The 20350-nt window shown below is 44.4% G+C and overlaps 1 protein-coding gene across 1 annotated transcript; it reads left to right on the top strand.

Moving 5' to 3' along the window:
* Nucleotides 1-277: 277 nt before the first annotated feature.
* On the top strand, nt 278-10846 carry igfbp5b (insulin-like growth factor binding protein 5b). The gene is made up of 4 exons (XM_073473854.1): nt 278-764; nt 9235-9443; nt 9564-9683; nt 10254-10846. Exons 1-4 carry the CDS (start codon nt 431-433, stop codon nt 10386-10388), a joined length of 798 nt encoding a protein of 265 aa, XP_073329955.1. The 5' UTR covers nt 278-430; the 3' UTR covers nt 10389-10846.
* Nucleotides 10847-20350: the final 9504 nt, after the last annotated feature.

Here is a 20350-nt window from a genome sequence, read left to right as displayed (position 1 = left end):
GCAAGGCAGCTCTCAAGTTGATCAGTCTGCTCTGAAAACTTGTGGTGGAGAAAGTACTGGGAGTCCAAACTGAAGGGGGAAGAGAAGTTTTGAGATTTTGTGCAGCAGCAGGGAGAGAACTGCCTTTTGCTCCTGCAGGAGGACAATAATATCTCGGGAGAAAATCATAGAAACATATATCTGAAACTGTTCATTTTAACTGTTTTTTTTTATGCGCGGTGCACGGCGCAAAGCCTGTAAATGAATGTGTGTGTGTTTTTTTTTTTTTTTTAAATAGATAGCAACACTCTTGGATAAAGACTCTTGGCTTTAGCTTTAAAAAAAATCGGATTATCTGACTGAGGCATTGTGCTCATTAGACCAGTCTACTTTTTCCCCTCCTCTTCGCATTTGAGGTTTTTTTATGCTATAACTGAAGAGAGCACCAACAATGTTTCTGAGTTTTTGCCTCTTGGTGACATTTATCTTGGGGCTGTCCGGGTGCTTGGGCTCATACGTGCCGTGCGAGCCTTGTGACCAGAAGGCGCTGTCCATGTGCCCTCCGGTCCCGGTCGGCTGCCAGCTGGTCAAGGAGCCGGGCTGCGGCTGCTGCCTAACATGCGCCCTGTCCGAGGGACAGGCGTGCGGCGTTTACACCGGGACGTGCACCCAGGGCCTCCGCTGCCTGCCGAGGAGCGGGGAGGAGAAACCCCTGCACGCCCTTCTCCACGGCAGGGGAGTGTGCACCAACGAGAAAGGATACAAACCTGCTCACCCGCCCATAGGTAAGACGCGCACCGGCCGGCTGGCTGAATGCATGCTTCATGGAGCAAACTTCATAATGTGGCTGCAGGGTTTGATTGCAAAAAAAAAAAAAAAAAAATGACAGCAGGGTCTTCTTCTTTGATGATGTCTTGTCCCATGTGGGGATCCACTGTGTGCAAAAAAAGAGTATTATCTGTAGACAGAATCAGTCTTGTGATCGCTGCCTCCTCCTCCAGGGGACCCCAGGTGGTTCCCTCCTCACCTAGGCGTGTAGACGCGCTCCTGCAGAGCACCAGTAGCCGGTACCGCTGCTCTCTGACAGACCGTTTGTTTGACAGATGGTTTGAGGTGCCATCTGATTAACTTTTATCCACCCGCCTTGATTAAACTGCCTGCAGGAGCTTATTCCTCCCCTCCGCTGCTCTCGGGTCTGCGTGGGGACAGTAAACGCGCATTGGGGTTGTGTCCGCATCCACGCTGAAGGACACTGATGGTGCTGTTCATTATGATTTTTCATCGTTTTGGGGGGTTGTGTGGCCGGGTGGCTGGCTCGCTCATCTGTTGCGGGCGGGCTCGACGCTCCGTTACGCACATGCGGCGTCCCGGCTGATCTCCTCCAGTGCGGGACAGCGGCTGTCAAACTGCGGTTCCAGCACGACCGAAGAGAAGGCTGACAAGCATCCAGGCAGCTCCTAATCTAAAACATTTGCCTTTACAAAGCAGTGCTGACTGTAAAGCGCACTTATTTTCAGATATTTCACCGCCTCAAACTTCCTGAAAAGCGCTCCGTGCGCTCCACGATAAGGGATATTAAGAGGGAAAATGTGGGAAACCCTCTAAGTGGAGCTTATTCTGCAGATTGCCGCCTTTAATATCCTCCTGCTGTAACAAGTGTCTGTCAAACCTCCTCTGTTTCCATCCTTTTTTATACGCCTTTCCAATATCAGTGTTAGAGAGGTGAAATCTACCCATGAGGGGGGAAACGCACAGTTTATAGATCATCTTATATGGAAAAGCAATGAGGTGCCACTCCACAAACTTCTTGTCCTCTTTAAGCGCAATTTCAGATAGATGGAGGTCTCCAGGCTACCCCAAGGAGTCGGATTACCACTAAAAGCTGCAGTGTGCTTGAGAGAGAGAGAGAGAAAAGAGAGAAAGACACACACAGAGAGAGGCAGAGTCATCAGCCCTGAATGATTTAAGACATTTCGAGGTGTAGCAGAGAGGTTCGGCTGTCACTCAGGAGTTTTAGCAGCTTGTCAGCAACTAGATAAGTAGGTGGGAACCACAAAGGTTTTGGCCACACGCCTCATTCTATAAAATGGGCCACCACTGGGCTCATCTGGGCTGTTGACAGAGTCATTGGGCTGTTTGCACCCTCACCTCTCCTCCTCATGACATTACAGCGCGGTGCGGTTCGTCAACGGGATGCCCATGTTTCCAAAAAGTGTTTTTTTACGAGCATTGATCGCTGACAGAAAGTAAAGAAAGGAAGTGTGTGTGTGTGTGTGTGTGTGTGTGTGTGTGTGTGTGTGTGTGTGTGTGTGTGTGTGTGTTTCAACTGTGTGAGCGTGTTTGCTCACATGTACACTTGGGCGGGGCCGTGTGGGTGTCTGGGTGTGCATTGTGTGTGATTGTTGTGAGTGATGGCACCTCAGGCAGTTTTTGTCTCACTCTGGCTGTGAACACACACACACACACTCAAGGACACACACACACACAGAACCTGACTTCTTTGTTGGCCCACAGAGGTAATCAGAGCATCTTTTCCTGCCTCTGGCGGTGCATTCATTGCATGAGCGCTCAGTCACAAGGCAGTGATTCAGCAGAATGCCTCTGGCTCCCTCTTTCCTCTGAAGGGCCTTCTGTCAAACGGCTCCGCTGCTCTTGATGGGCGCTGGTGAGGTGAGCTTCTGGTTTCCTGCGGTGTGGGGTTGCAGCTGTCTTGTGTGTGTGCTGCCTGCACCAGCTGAGCAAGGCAAACACAGGGAGGAGGAGCTCAAGTGTCCGCGACACTCGGGAGGCCATGAGAGCCGCAGCCTACTAAATATTGACTGGGGCGGCCAAACAATGGGGGGGGGTGGTGGAGGAGGAGGAGGAATCTCGACACTGCCCCCTCCCTCCGCTGCTCATGTAGGAAAAAGAATCCTGGCCGTCACTCGGCGTCTGGGTTTACGTCCCAGCGGTGCATTAATTCACATTTTGCTCCTGCGCTGTGATCCCAGGAGTTGTTTGGATTGTAAAGGCGCAGGAGGTGGCATGTGCTTTGGGGGGCACTCAGACTTTGTTAGCCCCCCTACGAGTGAATCAGAGCCCCGGACGCTTGCCAACAGATATGACTTCATAGCAGCAGGCCCCCTCGTCCTTCAGGCTTCTGAAAGGGCCTTATGTTTTAACAGATTGCTCTTTGCCAAGAAACAAAAGATGATTAGGGAGTGGTTCCAAATCCAGAATACTCCACACACACACACACACACACACACACACACACACACACACACACACACACGGACAGAAATACTACGCCCCTTATTAGCATAGCAACAGGAAACCTGGTGCCTTTACTGACAACTTTAATACTTTACATTTGTCTTGGCACTTTGCATGTGTGTAGATGTAGATTTATTTCAGCCACAGAGACATTTTGAATAGTTAGTGGTTTTTCTCTTGTCACATGTCCTTGTCATTGATATTTACAGTCATGAGTGAGTCGAGCGGCTGCAGACTTCTGATGCTTGCCAGAGAACCTCACATATGTACAGTCACACCGCCGCTGCCTTCTCTTCTCTAAGCGCCGTGCAGAATCGCTTGTCATCACACACTTTTTAAAAAAGCCATACAACTTCGAGAACCGCCATCTGCTTTTTGCTGCATCTCCCGACACAGCTGGTTCTTGGGTCGCAGCGGAGAAACTAAAGCAAACGTACACTTCGACTAATGGCAGCCAGCCACCGTACCTCGGACGTTGCGTGCCGCGTACAGACATGCCACGTTAGATATAGCTCGGGCCACGTGTGGTCCCAGCTGCCTGACGGCTTCATGATGGGCTCATGCGAAAGGAAAGACTGTATTTGGCTTTCCATCCGTCTCACCTTGAACATCTGAGACAGTGCAGTGAAAGCTTAGCATGCTGCAACTGATCTGTTGCAGGTGCTCGGGCGAATTATTCCAAAGGTCATTTTGTCAAGATATCACATGAAGACTTGAAGAAAAAGCATGCAATTCACAGAAAACGTTGACGCCGAAAGAGACACGGTCTCAGATGTGACACCGACACCGCTGATGTGGAGCTGGTTTTGTCTGCGCTTAGCGTTTTGAGGTACAGTGTGATCAGTCTGCAGCAGTGGAGCTGTCGCTGGCAAGCACATAACCTCATTGGCACGCCTGCCTGATTTCTCCCTATAAAACTTTACAGTGGTATTTGTACAGCTTATTGGTCACTGACACCTAGCCTGCTGGTGGCAACAGCTGTGAAACAAATCAGCACTCGCTGTAGTCTTTCTACGCTGGCAGCATGTGATTCAGAAAAAAGGGATTGATGGACGCATGCTGGGCTTTAAAATGATGTCACGTGTTTACACCTGACCTGTGTACTGTAATCTCACCTCCAACACCTGGTTACATGCTAGCATGGTGTGAGAAAGGATCAGAATCATCTCATTGTGTCTACAGAGGAGCTTTTTGTCTCACTTCACAGTCACGAGCAGGGGAAAAAAAAAAATAGGTCTTTTCCTGGAAAACAATAGAGGCTCCAGTGAGTTCTTCGAAATCCTGGAGCTGCTCAGGAGAAGTCAACCTTTTCATTGTTAAGCTAATCTTCGGCATTGAAAAGTTACATAATTATGGACATTGTGTCATTGTTGATTCTTAGTTTTAGAGGAATGAGAAAAAAAATCATTTCAGGATCAAAACAGCGTCTTCAGATGGTGTTCGTCAGGCGGTTTGCTCGTTCTCGGTCGCTCTGTGATTAACACCGAACCCCGCAAAGAAAAGTGTCGACCCCAAATTAACGTTGAAGTTCGCTCTCTTTCGCCCACTGTGATGTTTCTTTTTGTGCTGCTCGGGGATCAGCTTTGTACAGTTACATCCAGGAGCGCTCGCCAAAATAGCTGCTTCTGCCTCTGGGGAGTTAGAACATCGTCACACCCAGCAATTGTGTTGTGGTGATGGTGACCCAAAAAGAGGTTGCGTCCGTCCGTGCGGCTTGTAGCAAACCCAAACCCAGATGTAGGATGAGACCTCAGACCAAAATTAGGAATGTACAGTAGAGGAGCCGTGTGCCTCGCTCTGATAATGCACTTTTCAAAAGGGGCTGGTTTGCAAACGGGCTCGAGCATTTTATTTTGCACTGCGGAAGCTGTAAACAGGCCCAAGAGTTTGCTTACCGACAGCAGTATTTCCCTCTTGGAAAGTTTGTGCATCCTCTCATAAGTCCTGTTATGTGATTTTACAATCCTTGAATTGTTCTTGTTGCTATTTATACCATGCATTCAGAAAAGCAGGAAACTTTTTGATTGCAATGAGCACGTTCTGCGTGCACAATACCATGGGAAGAGTTATTTCCTGCATTTTTGCAGAAAGACCACGAGAAAGAAATTCCAATCGAAGCAACAGGACATAAGGGTCAGAAAAATGATTCCTTTACAGAGAAAATCATGGAAAGAAAGTCCACATTTTCTTTTCCTGACCGGCTTGTTTGGAATGGAACCTTTTTCCGGTCACCAATCTCTTAATCTGCTGATGTAACCGGGCTTTGTGTGCCGCTGTCAGGTCCTGTTTGATGGATCATCCTCGACGTGTTTTACTCCACTGATACTAACCTTTTTTCATTTTATCTGCACACAAGTTTGAAAACCCCTCTGTGACCAGTGTTCCTCAGGACCTGACGTCATCCCTCAGCGAGTGGCCGCTTCACACCTCTCTTTCTGCTCTAGAAACTGCAGGGTTATCAGGCCGTGGCCTCGCTTTCAAATATTAAGCAGCGGAGGCGGTCTGAGGCTGGAGGATGGTTTACTAGCCTGGTGCTTTATATGACACGGGCCCTCGGGCTCATTTATCCCCACATTATCTTGTCCTACCCCCTGTTGAGATTAAACAGCACCTTTTATTCACGACTCTCTTACATCTTGTAAAGATGTAATTTCAGACGCAGCGCAGAGACTGACTTAATCAAAGGCAGGACATAATAAATGTGGTGTTATGCCGGGAAATCCAATGAAAGGTGAGAGAATCTATTGTCCTGCCTCTTTTTTTTTTTGCCATCCAAATGGTATTATTATAGTCTTAAAGATCCAGTGGAGAGAAAAATCCAAAGACGGGGTAGCTTACCTTTCATGCTTGGACTGTCGCCCGTAAGAAACTTGGGATATTCATGAAGCATAATTGTGTGCAGATGTTAATTTTTAAACAGAGAAGTATCAGGTGCACCTCCTTTGGCTACTCTGCTCCTCTCGTCCTAATGAAATCTTTAACTCGAGCACAGAGAGAGAGAGGGAGATAGCGGCACAGCTTTGGGCTCGGCTGAATGGAAGAGCTGCACATGACTTGGCTCACTTGGCCTCTGTCCAGCTTCTTGGCTGAGTTTCAGGAGTTAAACACAGACCCTCTAAGCCTCCTTTACAAGCTGGGTACCCTGAGCATGGAAAAACTGAGTTTTGTGGCTGCGATGAAGAGCCCACTTCAGAAAAGATGAATTTGGTGATTTTGTGAGGCGGAGGAGAAAATAAGCCAGACACCTTTTTGTCTTCAGAAAAGCAGATGAAAACCTCTTTTTTCTTCTTTTTTTTTTGTGGTTTTTATCCCGTGTCGCTCTGTAAAGAAGCACTTTTTCTCAAAGCGACTGACTTGTAAGGTGAATATAATTGATGTGCCATGGCTCAGACCTCTCTCAGTCTGGCCATTTATATGCTCGAATGAGATTACACATGAAACAAGAATGCACGTTTTTAAAAAATAAAAAATAAAAAAAAACACAGCCCCTGTATTTCGACAGCTTATTTCATCGCCAAATATGTGGCATTTTAATCAAGCGCCCTGAGAAATTATTGGACTGTACAGCAGAAATAAAGAGTTTTTCCACAGCGGTCACATGCATGGTGTACACAGGAATGCTTGTTTGACGTATTTATTTATAGCGAGTAATAGCCTCGTAGTCTGAGCGGGGAGACACAAGGACATATCTAAACACAAACCAAGGCCTGCCAAGTCATGAGTTGTGAGATTAATTTCAAAGAGACGGCAATGCAGCGCAGAAGCCAAAGACCCAATTCTGGTAATCACCCTGCCCCCTCCCTCCCCTCCCAGAGACTCCAGACGCTCATGCTGTGTCAGGCTCTTTGAACATCAGTTTTCTCGGGAGCTCGTGTCCTTTTTACGTCTCAGTGCCTTTCGCTACGGCGGCTGTGTACTAACAGGGCCAGTCAGCGAAGTGATGGCAACTTGCTAAATCATATTTTTCCAACTTATTCTCTACAAGTATGGAAGTAGATTTGACTTTCAGCAGCAGTTGGCCTGCAGTCGGTGAGCCAACATTCCTCTCTGGTTCAGTGCGTCTGGCCCTGTGCACCACGGCGGGTTTCCTTGTCAGATAAATATAACCAGGGTCATCCACTGGCACCATCGCTTCAGCCAGTTGGGGCCTGGCAAAGTCCCCACAATAACTCTGTACTTATGGTACTGCTAAGCCAAGGGGGGGGAGCTGAGAGCTTCTTTCTGTGGCCTCAAAGAACCTCTGGCTAGGGGTCCAGGCTTAAGAGGCTGAGCCCCAAAGATAGGAGGTTGTGGGGGGTGGGGAGGAGGGGAGGATAGGTTAAGGATAAAGGACTCCAACCTGTGAACATCCTATCGAGAGAGGACTTTCGGATGCCTGAGACTGCAGTGCCCCCTGGGGGAGCTGAAACGAGTCGAAGAAGTCCATAAAAAATGTGACAGAAATGTACAAGCATTTATACGAGTCCGCAGAGCAACTGGATTTTCCTGAGCCTGACATATGAATCAGTTTAATGTGGGACACGTCGCCGTAAAGTTACGACTCTCAGAGGCCTCGGTCCCTGTTGAAGTCTAGCAGTCCAGATAACGTGTTAGCAAATTTTCCAGGCACAGTGTAGGCAGCCGTGCAACATGTGATGCAGTTTTCCCAAACTCGTAGAGGTCTGTTTGCTGGCAAACATGCGCTGCCCGGTGTCCGTGTATCTGTATTTATGTGTGGCTTCAACTGACTTTAAGACCGACATGTCTCACGGTTATGTTAAGGACATTTAAAAGACAGGATCTGTTTTGCTTTTATGGGCAGCAGGATTTATCAGCTCGAACATTTATTCTGTAACTATTAAATTGAGAAGAGAAGAAGGTGTTGGAGGGTGTTGGGTGAGAAAAGCTGAGTTCATCAGCTGTTGATCAGCTCCAGCCTCTCCCCTCCTCTATAAACAAATGGGGAAGCAACAGTTGGTGGCGTAAACCGCGGGAAAAGCACCTGGTATTGTGCTCACGTGGGACGGACCAACAAGCTGCAGAGCATTTATGATTTATGCAGAGAGCGAATTAATTAACAAGCAGCATTATGATAAAGATACCGAATACTTCATTATTAGCTTTTTCGGGTCGTAATACTCGATTACAGGTCTGAGATGACTGTTATTAGATCAGACATTAGCTTTTACAGAGACGCTTAACATTCCTGAATTTTACATTCTCGTTCAAGGAAAAATTTAAGACTAGTTTCATCGTGAAAAACAGATGTTCCAGAGAAAAACAGCAACATTTTCTGAGGTTTGGTGACATTTCAGTATTAGTCTTGTCAATCACCATTTTATCAAAACCCTATACATGTCATTATACATTGCACTGTCCTGTCGTGCATCGAGATACTGAGGGGACTCTCCGAGACCATTCTGAATGTCATTTATTAAACATACTGATTTGTGCAGCTTTAAAAGAAATATTGCAGACTTAGGTCATAAAGTATTTTTAGATTACCGATGGATCAAACAAGTACATTTTACCACCTTTCAGCTTATTGTTTTGTTTATTCACGGAGCTCTTATCAGTCTCTACACTCTGATATGTGGGTTAACGTGCTATGATAAACCCCCAGCACCCTTCCTGGCCAGCACAAAGCAGCAGTCAAGCAATGTTAGCAACAGATATTTGCCTCTTGAGTTGATGGAGACCAAAACAGAGCTAAAAAACGAGAGCGAATACTCGACTTACATCCGCTGCATGGACTGAAACATTACTCCGAATGAAGGCTAATGTCTGTTGGTTGTGTTCAGAAGCAGCTGTTAGCTAACATGCTAAAAGCTTTTTATGGTGATGATATGTCAATGTTGCGTTGCCTGAGCCTGAACTTGCCAGCCACTGCCAAACATTACACCTTGTTAATTAACACATATTTCATTCACAAATACTAACGTGTCAGCTCATTAATGAAGTCGGGGGCTCGTTTTTTAAAGTGTGACATTAATCAACCGTGTTGTATTGTCTCTGGTGCAGATCGTGAGTCTCATGAGGACGCCATAACCACAGAGATTACAGAGGAGCTGCAGCCAGCTAAAGTGCCACTGCTTCCCAAAGACATTGTGAACAGTAAAAAAGTCCACGCGCTACGCAAAGAGCAGAAGAGGAAGCTTGGCAAGCAGCGCCACTTGGGCCCCCCCATGGATTACTCCCCTCTGCCCATCGACAAGCATGAGCCTGAATTTGTAAGTTTTGGATGTCAGTTTGATCCTGTGTCATTTTTAAAGCCACTGTTTCTCAACACAGAATGACCTCTAATGACTTGTGTGGCTTCATCATAACCCCGTGCTGTCGTTCCCCTGCAGGGTCCGTGCCGGAGAAAACTGGATGGGATCATTCAGGGAATGAAGGACACTTCTCGTGTCATGGCTCTGTCTTTGTACCTTCCCAACTGTGACAGAAAAGGGTTCTTCAAGCGCAAGCAGGTGAGAAACTCTGCACACATTTTGACTTTGCATCAATATCTCGTATTTAGAATCGTTCAATTTTTCAAGTCCTCAAATTGCTTAAAAAGTCTTTAAGCTCGCTTGAGGTGGTTTTTGCCTTAGTCGAAAGATAGCTAATGTGAGATGGAAAAAACTTTTCCAAATAAGTTCTGACGTAGCGAACATGACTTATTGGCTGTTTCTGCTGAAAGATTCCTGAAGACCTTTTTAGTTTTTCACTCATAAATGGATATGGTAACTGGGTTTTCTTCTTCTTCTTCTTCTTCTCCTTCAAGGTTTATCAGTGGTTGGCAAACAACTGGTTTTTATTGCAGCCATGTAGCCACCTAGCCTATACCGCTAACTTCTGACAAAACTAAACCTCAGGTAGCCTAGTTCTTTTGGTCCAAACCAGTTGATGGAAATCCTTTTTTTTTTAGTTTTTCTTTCAAACTTGTTGACAATTAAATAAAAACCCGACCCCTCTGGCACCAAACTGCGAGCTTAATTCGCGAAGATCTGCAAATAACTGGTTTTACTCTAACCATAATCTTGTTTTCTGTCCCGCAGTGCAAGCCATCTCGCGGACGCAAACGAGGCATCTGCTGGTGTGTGGACAAGTACGGCGTTCAGCTCCCCGGCACGGACTACAGCGGAGGGGACATTCAATGTAAAGACCTGGAAAGCAGCAACAACAACGAGTGAAAAAAAAAAAGGGGCGGACCACCCTCGACACCCCATCCCCCCACCCCTAACCACCACGTGACCCAGGGCCCACGCCTCCTCTTCTGAATCACACCTGTATGCTCCGCCCTCCGTTCGCTTCAAGAGTTTTGTTTGTTTTTTTTCAAATCGAGAAAAAAGGAAGAAAAAAAATCCAAAACGAAAGAACAGGCTGAACAAAAGACACCTGTATTTTATTTTTTTTTTCTTTTCTTTTCTGTCGTCGACCAAGCACTCATCTCCAAACGAGGGGAAAAGTCCCAGAAGATTCACTTTCGATCCCTTGACTGTTGCTCTCGGGGACCCCCCCTTGTTACGAGGCAGGTCCGCTGGCTGCAGATCCATGAAAATATATGCACTCAACGGATATATTTTTATAGAAGCTGGAGGTTTCAATACAACACTTTGTATGATGTAAAAAAATTAACACGAAATCATTGCGAAGAAGAAAAAAAAAAATGTATCAGGCACAACAGATCAGTTTTTAGGCTGTGGAAACACGATGCCACTGCGGAGCCGACGATTGGCAGAGTAAATTTGGTTTTTTTTTGTCTGTTTTCCAAAAGAAAAAAAAAAAGAAACAATAGATGGGGATATGCTGTAACAGTTGACTCTATCTGGGTATGTGGTTCTGTCAGAGCACTTATGAATAGGGGAACCTGCTTAGATATGTGTAACTTCACAAAATGATGCGTGCATGAATGTGTGTGTGTGTGTGTACAGTGCGAGTGTGTGGTGTGTGTCAGCCTGTGTTGGTGTATGACGGAGTGAGCCTATTACAAAAAAAAGAATGTCCTTTTTATTTTTCTTTCTTTTTTGTTTTGATTTTTTTTTTTTTTGTCACAACAAGTATTTGCTAGCGCTTGAAGTGGTCTTGGGGGCTGGCCTTTTTTTCTCTATAACCGATCTCGGGACGCGTTTGGAAACAAGAGTAAAGCAGATCGTCACAGATGAACCTACGTAAGTGGCTCTTCGACAATGAAGCTAGCCTGATATGCCAACTGTGCCTATTAAAAAACAGACACTTGCCATGCAGGGCGACACAGAGCTAAGAGAAAGCGCTGACTCTACCGGTGAAATAAAAGACGAGTGTTTCCAGCTTAAGCGATGAGGACTCGAGTTTTGACTTCGATCTTTTTGGGAGCTGAGTGCATAATCAAAAACTTGCCAGTCAGGCCAGTTGCTTCTCTGATTCAGTTGTGTGAAGTGTAGTTTTGTATGGTTTTGTTTGTGCTGTTTTCTTTGCCTTCAGTGAAGTAAAGACCGCCCACTTTTTTGAGCCATGTTCCTTTTTATCAAGTGGTTTTCCCCTCAGTACTGCTACTACAGTGTAACCATGGTGTATTACATTACTTTTAAATATAGTTATTGAATGTTGTTTTTTCCTGTAGAAACATTAGTATGACAACAATGTTATTGTGCTTTGGGAAAAAAAAAAAGAAGATTTTTTTTTTAGCCTGTAAAGAATTTGAATAGGTCCTCGTAGCCTGTCAGGAAACAAAAGTGACCCAGAGTCATGTGACGACAGGGCAGTCAAAGAAGCTAACCCTCTGGAAACCCTTCTGCTCACATGCCTTCGATACATAGGTTGTATTTAAGCCTACATTTTAAGAGGAGCATGATCAAAAACAAAAAAAGGTTACAGGTTATAACAGGGTCGTTTTTCTCTCTCGGTGTGCAAGTCACAGTGCCTTCCTACATGCAAATACATTTAAATAGTGACGTGAAAGTGACATGGATATCACACGGGGGCGATTTTCCTTTTTCTGTCAGACGGCCCCGCAAAGCTGGAGCTGATACTTGATACAACCGTCAAGAGGTTTAGTTCTTGTTAAGAGAAGAACGGTGAATGGTAGCTCCTGTAAAAAATCTGTTTGTAATCTGTAACTCGGGGCAACTCTGGACAAGACTGATGTGTGAGGAACGGCTGTGTTAGCGCAGCCCGTTACGCCTCCCTCTTCTCTTTTCTTTGACAACCAATAAGCTAAGATTCTTGCTTTTTTTTTTTTTTTTTTTTCTTCATGTGAATGCCAATGTATATGATTGCCAGAGAGGGGAAGCCAAACAAAAAGGATGTTTTGGAGGTAAAAATCAAACATGTGCATCCTTTAAAAAAATGGCTTCCAGTTGTGAATATATTATTATCGAGGCTCCTCGCCCCCCCGCCCCACTTCCGACACCAAATCCCCACCACCACTTTCAAAAAAGAGAAAAAAAAAGAAAAAGCAGCTTGCACTTATTTCAGTTACTCACTATTGATATTGACACACAACGACGTCCTAAGATGTGGTATCATGAAGTTAGTGGAACTTTAAAAAAAAAAAAGAGAAAAAAAAGCAGCCACAAAAAGCTAAATGTTGTGTTATCTTGTGCTTACCTTTTTGTTTAAAGGTGGTGCTTTGAGGTAATATATGTCGACAGGGGCTGTGCAAGCCCATGCCTGGGACCTCCCAATACAGCAACATCTTTTAGGGGAAAAAAAAAAAAATAGATTGAAAGTAACACAGAGCTAGAGATGTTCTCATGGCCAATTGCACAGAGAGATGAGATATAGAGAGAGAGGGAGGGGGGGGAGGAAAGAGGAAGAGCGAACGCCATGGGCACTGGTCATAATCAGGGCCTAGCCACTTCCCCCGATACGGGGTCACCAATTGCATGACATTAGATTACAGTTAGCGGGACAGTTACCAGGAGTCATGGAAATCTGGGGAATGCAACACTTGAAACCAGGAAGATGAAAAACACAGTGAATAATCTGATATCTGGGATCAAATCAAGTGTGAGATTCAAGGTTTATCAGTGACTTCCTGCTCCTCGCAGCCTGCTTCCTCAGGTTTCACGTCTCCTACTTGGTTTTAAACTTCACATTTCATACTTCAGTAGTACAGTAACGACAGTTCAGCTTCTTTTCTGAGTACATAACACTTTCTGGATGTAATGAGACAACACAATTGGTTTTTTCTCCTTCATAATTTGGTGTTCACTGGCTTGTGAATTAGACCCATCGGTGGCAGGAGGATAGTGGGAAATAAAAAAAATGGTCAGTATTTGGATCTACATAAGACAAATAAGAAAAGAAAAAGACAAAAAATCTCAAATTATTAAAGTGAATATCACTGTGTAATATTTATTCAACTTGTAATTTATGTACTCTTTTAACCTTTGTCTTTTTTTGTTATGACAAAGCATTTATTTAAATAAAGTTATGTATTCATTTAAGCTCTCTTTGGTGGGGATTTCATTTCTAGCGTCGCATTTGTTAAAGAGGAGTAAGTACAGCCACTGAATTGGCTTGATAAGTAGAGTTTGAAGTGCAATCATCCTGATAGTAAGCGCTGACTAATCTCTGAGGCACGAGCTGATAAACCTCTTAGACATAAGTCTGAGACACCCAGGCTAGCCCACAAGGATCTCATGCAGCATGTAGCAGGATGTGACTTTATAAAGCCGTGCCCGAGGGTAAGTCACCTGGTTTTCAACACCGTAGTCGAAAAAGATTGCACAGGAACAAGGAAGTTATTTAACGTGAGTTTGAACTTCAAGGTGGGGGGGGGGAGGATAACATCCAATGGGACCAGCTCACTATTCAAATGACTGGGAAGAAGGGGGATTTGTAGCCTGGAGCAGGCTTCATCATGTTATGGAAAACCTCTTTATTAGGACTTGAAGGCTGAGTGGACTCCCCTGAGACACACCCAGCGTTTACAAAGACTCACACATGCAGCTAAAATGTGCATAGATACACAAGGTTTGGACACAATATGAGAGACGGATACAGGAAGACATTTTTTTTATATTTTTCACAATTTTTGTTTAACCAGCATTATGGGATCCCCAGGTTAAGTCAAGATTTAATACACATGTCAATTATATCACAATGAAATTAGCTCTCGATTTCGATGGTTGTGTATGTTGCCTAAAGAATACAACAATCGTCAGAATGAATGTTTGTGTTCCTAAGTTTCTGCAAAACCACAGATAAGCTAAAACTTAACATTTCTTTACGTTGCAACTCGTCACAACGCTGTGATTGTACTCTGGTTAGGTTTAGGTACAAGAACCCCTCAGTTAGGGTCAGGAAAACATCACATTTCGGCTTAAAATAGCTGTTTTGGTCACAACAAACACAGCTGGAGATGCCCCGGGGTCTTTTGATGCCACAAAAATGGCTGCAGATGTCCCGACTTCCTGTGAAAAATATGTTTTTTGTCGCCACAAACACAACTTTAAATCTTCCCGAGGTCTCCTCAAAAGTATCCGATGATGTCACGCTTACAAATGTTGAAATGCTGCGATTGCACCACAAAAATAACCATTTTTTTTAAAGGTGCAATATGTAAGAACTGTCCACCTGTCAAAAAGAAGGGCATCATATCACCAGAAACAACCGCTAACTGCTGCTAACTATAGCTCCCATTAGCTAGTTAACTCAGTTACCATAGTTAGCCGTGCAGCTAACAGCCCAGACTGGGAGCTTGGAGTGGTATTACAAGGCAGGGGCTAGTTGGTTAGCATGCTAACTTTGGGAGATATTTCTGCAACACAATACTAGATGTCACTGGCATAATGTCAAAACTGTTATTTATTCACATTTTCTTGATGATGTCAGGTTTAAAAAAAAAAAAGTGTACCAAAATTCTTACACATTGCACCTTTAATACTTAGTCAGGTAATAAACATGTACCACGAACGTGATATGACACATTTTGTCGACGTGTCAATATGGTACGTAGCCTATTACACAAGTGGTTTGCAGAAAATGCTAACATTTTATCACAAAGGAAGAGATCTAAGGATCTGTGCATCTCCTCACGGTGGGGGCGGTCATCTTTTATCCCCTCCTGGACTCCAGGAAGTGACAGAATGGGACTTTTCTTTTTGGGGGGCCACCAAAAATCTCTCCCTGGGGACCTTAAGACTTTGACCAGCTCCAGATGTGGGTGACTGAGGCAGGGCATGAAAGGGTGGAGGGCCCGGCAGTTCCTGTATTGCGAGCAGATCAAGGCAGCCGTAAAGGTTGTTGTGGCGTGTGTGTGTGTGTGTGTGTGTAGCAGGGAGGGCATAGACTTTGACTTCGGGGAGGAGGAAACATGTGTAGAAGATTTGATTTGTGAGGCAGTGAACATGACAATTACTATTTGCCTTCAAAGAAACTGACAACTGCACTTAGGACTTCAAAGCATTTATGCCCCTTTTATTACATAATTAGGCCAACAACGTCGGATGGCTGCATCTAACATCAACTCACGCACCTCACTCCATCCCAAACCCCAGTCGGACTGCTGTGGCAACACTTCTCTGCCACTCAGACGTCAACGTTTTGCACACTCCCTCCCCTGCGTGTGTGTGTGTGTGTTAATATCATTACACAAATGATCTGTGCTGTAAAAAAATCACATATAATAGCTTCGGAGACGCTTTCACTTGCTCGTGCATCGATTTGCCCGTGGCTCATATCATTAAATGTGACTTTTAGAAAACGATGATGGGGCATTTAAAGACGTAAACGTACAAATGGCATGCAGATGTTTACACTGCATAATTGGGATCTTTGCAAAAATCACCGGCTTGTGCTCTTGTTTAATGCTATCTCTTAAAGAGGTAATGGTGGTGCTTTTCATCACCGGGACGGAGATGAAAGGAGATTTGGAAGAATGTACAGCGGTTGGGAGTAAATCACATGACTTAGCGGTGGAATCCTCCAATGCTGGTGGTAGACGACGGCAGACAAGTGTCTGCTAGTTTTCATCCAAGCCCTTTCATCAAAGATGGACTTAGACCCGGAATCCCAAATGGAGGGTTCCTCGGCGAGGATCGGATGTGACTGTGAGAACCACAACTGCATGTTAAGTAAACCAACTTTGAGATTAAGATTTTGACATCCTACAAACCATAAAAGGCAGTTATAAAGCTCCTGTTCTGGCTGGGATACACTGCAGTCTCTCAGGAAAGGACACAGCGTGTAGTCCTGTACTTCACCACGGTCTAGTTAAAAAAATAACTTAATAACTATAATAGGTCTGACTGAGGAAGAAAACACAAAAGGTCAGTCAGGTTGTTGTCTGGTGCTATAAGTACACTGGAGCACTGGGATTTAAGGCAACACACTTTACTGAATGATGAACGTTTCAACGCCATCTGTGTCTTCATCAGAGTCGTTCCTGAAGTTTCTCCTGATACAGAGGTGAAACCAATCTTTCACTTCACTGTTCAGAGATCTCAGCGACTCATTTGGTGAATTTAATGAATATAAAACTGAGGCCCTGGAGCAGAAGTTTGTCTTTGAGGTTGAGGGTTTTTTTTTTAGGTTTGACTCAGTTTCTAACCTGCCATGGATGTAAACAACAGAATCACCAGAGCAAATGTTGGTGATGTTTCCACAAACCACAGATATGTTGGGACTTTACATTTATTTATGTTCCATCTTCCATGTTGTGCTGTGACAACACTGCTCATGGTCTGGTTGGGTTTAGGCACATTAAACACTTGGTTCGGGTCATCATGTTTTGGTTTACTTGCACTGGTGGACTCAGGGGGGCACCAGGGGAGGTGTGCCCCCCCCCCCCCCCCCGGTCCCCCAATCTTCAGAAAAACCCTGCAAAAGTGCCCTCTTGGATGCTCCTATGTTAAATAAAACATGATAAGGTGCCCTCTAGGGTGTCCTTCCAATGAAAAAACATGGACATGACACAACTTTCTGCGTGTTGGTGCCCTTTTCATTGTTTTCCACTCATGCCATTGAAACATCCAGAGTCCGCCACTGCTTACCTGGTTCCCCTCGTCAAAACCATGTCACAAAATGTCATAAACACCCATTGGTTCATGCTTACAAGTGTTGAAACACCATCTTGAACAGTGGCCATCATGTCAGCTTGGCAGCCGTGTCGCCAGCTCATATACATGTAATGTGAATGTGATATGACACATACAGATATTAATATGATACGCATGAATCGCACAGTTTGAAGGTGTCCATGGTTTGCAGAAACATTTTGTTCTGGCTTACAAACACCTATCAGCTTAAAGACATTACCACATTCAATATATTCTTTTGTTCTTGCCCCTTTTGGCAAATATGAAAGTGCATAACCACATCTGTGCAGATTCCCAGCAATGTTTCACTCTGATTATAGAGAACAGAGATCTTCCTCTGGGTAGGTTACACAATATGCTGTATTTCTGTAAAAAGGTTTTTTTTTTCTACGGCACTGAAGCATAACACTTGTCTCCTTTGTCCATGTTCAAAGATAAACGTCTCCACTGTTGTACTTCCTGCTTACATTGGAGCACCTTGTCATTTTAACGAAGATAAAACAACAATTATTTTGTTAACATTCAACAAGTACAGCTTCCGTGAGTCTTAGACACAGACCCACCATCAACATATCAAGGGAAGTTGTTGAATGCTAACAAAAGAAATAGTAGGCTGAAAGTAGGGCAGATCTTCGCCTCTCTAGGCCAATACACGCACATGTGCTTTTGCACATACACACACTCACACACACAGACAATCACGCTAGCACACACATACACCCCCCCCACACACACACACACACACTCTTATTCCCACTGCTAAACTACCCTCCTCGGCCTATTGTGCCCGATGTATCAAACGCAAAACAAAAGACACTTGTTTTGATTTGTTTTCAGAAAAGGCCAGCTTCAAACTACCATTAAATGTGCTGAACAACCCGAGGACGCCCCGAAATCCATGTGTGACACCAAGCCAGGCTGTCAAATTTTTAAAAGCGAGCTCCCTGCCAAAAAACCCAGCATTAATAAGACAAAATAAAAAGAAATTAGGAAAAAAATAAATTAAAAAAAGGGACAGCGTGTCACACAAACTGAACAAAGCTGTAAAAAGCTGCAGCTGAAAGAGCGGTTCTGGGCCCGGTGCTCAGCTAACTGGCACACTGGCACATGTATAAGGTTACAAGGCCAAAGCCAGTCAGGAGTGCTCTCATATGATACACTTTTGGCCAGAACTTCAAAGAGGTCTTTCTTTACACCCTGGTTCCTGAATCATTTTGATGGAATATCAATGGTGACTTTTGTCTGGGAACAAAAATCAGCCATAAATGAATCGAACTTAAGTGTAAAACTTTACATATGTTCAAACTGTTGCCTTTATAATCAGATATCTCAATCGGTCTGTGCAAGAAATAATCTTTTTTTAACTAGACAATAAACCAGACAGCATCTTGCATTAGGATCACACCTGTTGCATCACCCGCCAATGTGACCACGTCCGACCCATGACGACTCAGTAGTGATTACTACATTATTACATGAGAACACACCCATGTTACTCAGCCTTCATTCTTATCTCTTCTGTGGTAGTTCCTGCAACAGTCGGTGTCTCCAGCCAGGACAGTAAATGTGGTGTAAAGTGGGGGCTCAGACCGCGGCCATCTTCAAACACAGCTTTCATTTTGATCTTAACTACACACCTGTAATGTTTCATGACTGTATCTTGCACGGTTGTCTGTCCACAGTGAGACAAGATGAAAACAGCACCAGCTGCATTAGAGTGAACAGAAATCATCAGAACTGGGTTAAAGTGATCTGCAGCTTAAAACAAATGTGTGCCAGGGCTCTGAAGTGGAGGACCAATTGCCCATTTCCTACTTCCTGCCTCCCTAGTTCTGGTACCCTGCTCAGATGACACCCATCTCCGAACTCAACCTTTATCCTGATCTGTACTACACATAAAATAAGGTTTTGTGACTGTGTCTTACATGATTGTGACGCTGACAAAAATCTGTCCAGACAGATGAATATATATAAAACACCTGGCAAAATACTCAGAATCACTTCTGTGATAGTTTCCGCTACACAAGGTGTCTCCAGGACCACAGGACGAAAGCATTACCAGCTGATGCTGTCAAAGCTGGTAAAAGATCAGGGATAAAAATCCACAGTTCGTGTCCTGTGAAGACATTTCATAAAACCTCAGCTGAAGCTACTTTAAGGCTACATTTTGGGTAGCCAAATGGATTTGGTTGATCTGCCAGTGTGTCTGTCAGGTTTATTGCTGGTGTTGTCTCCTTGCAATGAACCCATGCAAGATCCCTCAGATGTATCTCTCTGCCACAGCACAGCAAGGAAATACTATCTGTGGAAACACGGAGGGATTTTGGCACATTGAAGACATTAAATCTGGAAAATATCAACTTGATTTTGGTAATTTCTTCTGTATTTTTGCAAGAAATCAACCAGTGTAGTCCTGCTAGGAAGTTCTCTTCAGTGTAGAGAGGAGGGATAACTTGAGAGACTCTTTGACGTACGGCATTAAAGTTGACTGATGTCCTTTGAGTTTGGTCTGAGAGGTGCATTCACGTGCATGTTTGTTTCACGTGTAGCTCCTGTTACACTGTAGGATATTATTAGTGATTTACACGCACAATAAACAAATACATTGTAAAATAATATCCAAGCAAACTCATATTTGAAGCGAGTCACATGTTAAAACCCCTCAGCGGTTTTCGTTAATCATTATAATACACAACTCAGTGGGATTTATGAGAGTGTCACCATCGCTTTAACTGAACAAGGACCTGTTGACCTGCCAGCAGGTTATGAAACTGATGTTCTCAGTCACATGTGAGCCTTTCCAAATACTCCCCATAATTGCGGCAGGAATTCAAAATATATAACACAACTTTGCTGCATCTGCTCAATAATCAACTTACTGTGTGTTTTTCTTACATAGGCTGCAATGGATTACAGATGAATATATTCCATATCATCCATCAGTCATGTGGGCGATGTGCTCGGCTGTCTCGGGGACGATAACGGCGGATTACTTGCAGAATTGTTCCAGCGCAGCCTGTGAAAGTGAGACATGTGTGTCCCTATACATTCATTTACATTAATAGCACCCACACATCCCTCTGTTAAGACTCCACGTTGGTTGCCTCCCTTTAGAAACGTGGTATGCAGCA

The sequence above is a fragment of the Pagrus major genome, chromosome 9 (genome assembly GCF_040436345.1).
Source record: "Pagrus major chromosome 9, Pma_NU_1.0".
In the NCBI taxonomy this organism is placed as follows: Eukaryota; Metazoa; Chordata; class Actinopteri; order Spariformes; family Sparidae; genus Pagrus; species Pagrus major.
Note: the sequence above shows the minus strand (reverse complement) of the source record. Positions and strands in the feature narration are given on the sequence as shown.

Bases quoted from the DNA above. Each gene is read 5' to 3' on its own strand.
- igfbp5b (XM_073473854.1), top strand. From the start codon at position 431: ATGTTTCTGAGTTTTTGCCTCTTGGTGACATTTATCTTGGGGCTGTCC. The intron at 765-9,234 runs GTAAGACGCGCA...TCTCTGGTGCAG, and splicing joins ACCTGCTCACCCGCCCATAG to ATCGTGAGTCTCATGAGGAC. The intron at 9,444-9,563 runs GTAAGTTTTGGA...GTTCCCCTGCAG, and splicing joins ACAAGCATGAGCCTGAATTT to GGTCCGTGCCGGAGAAAACT.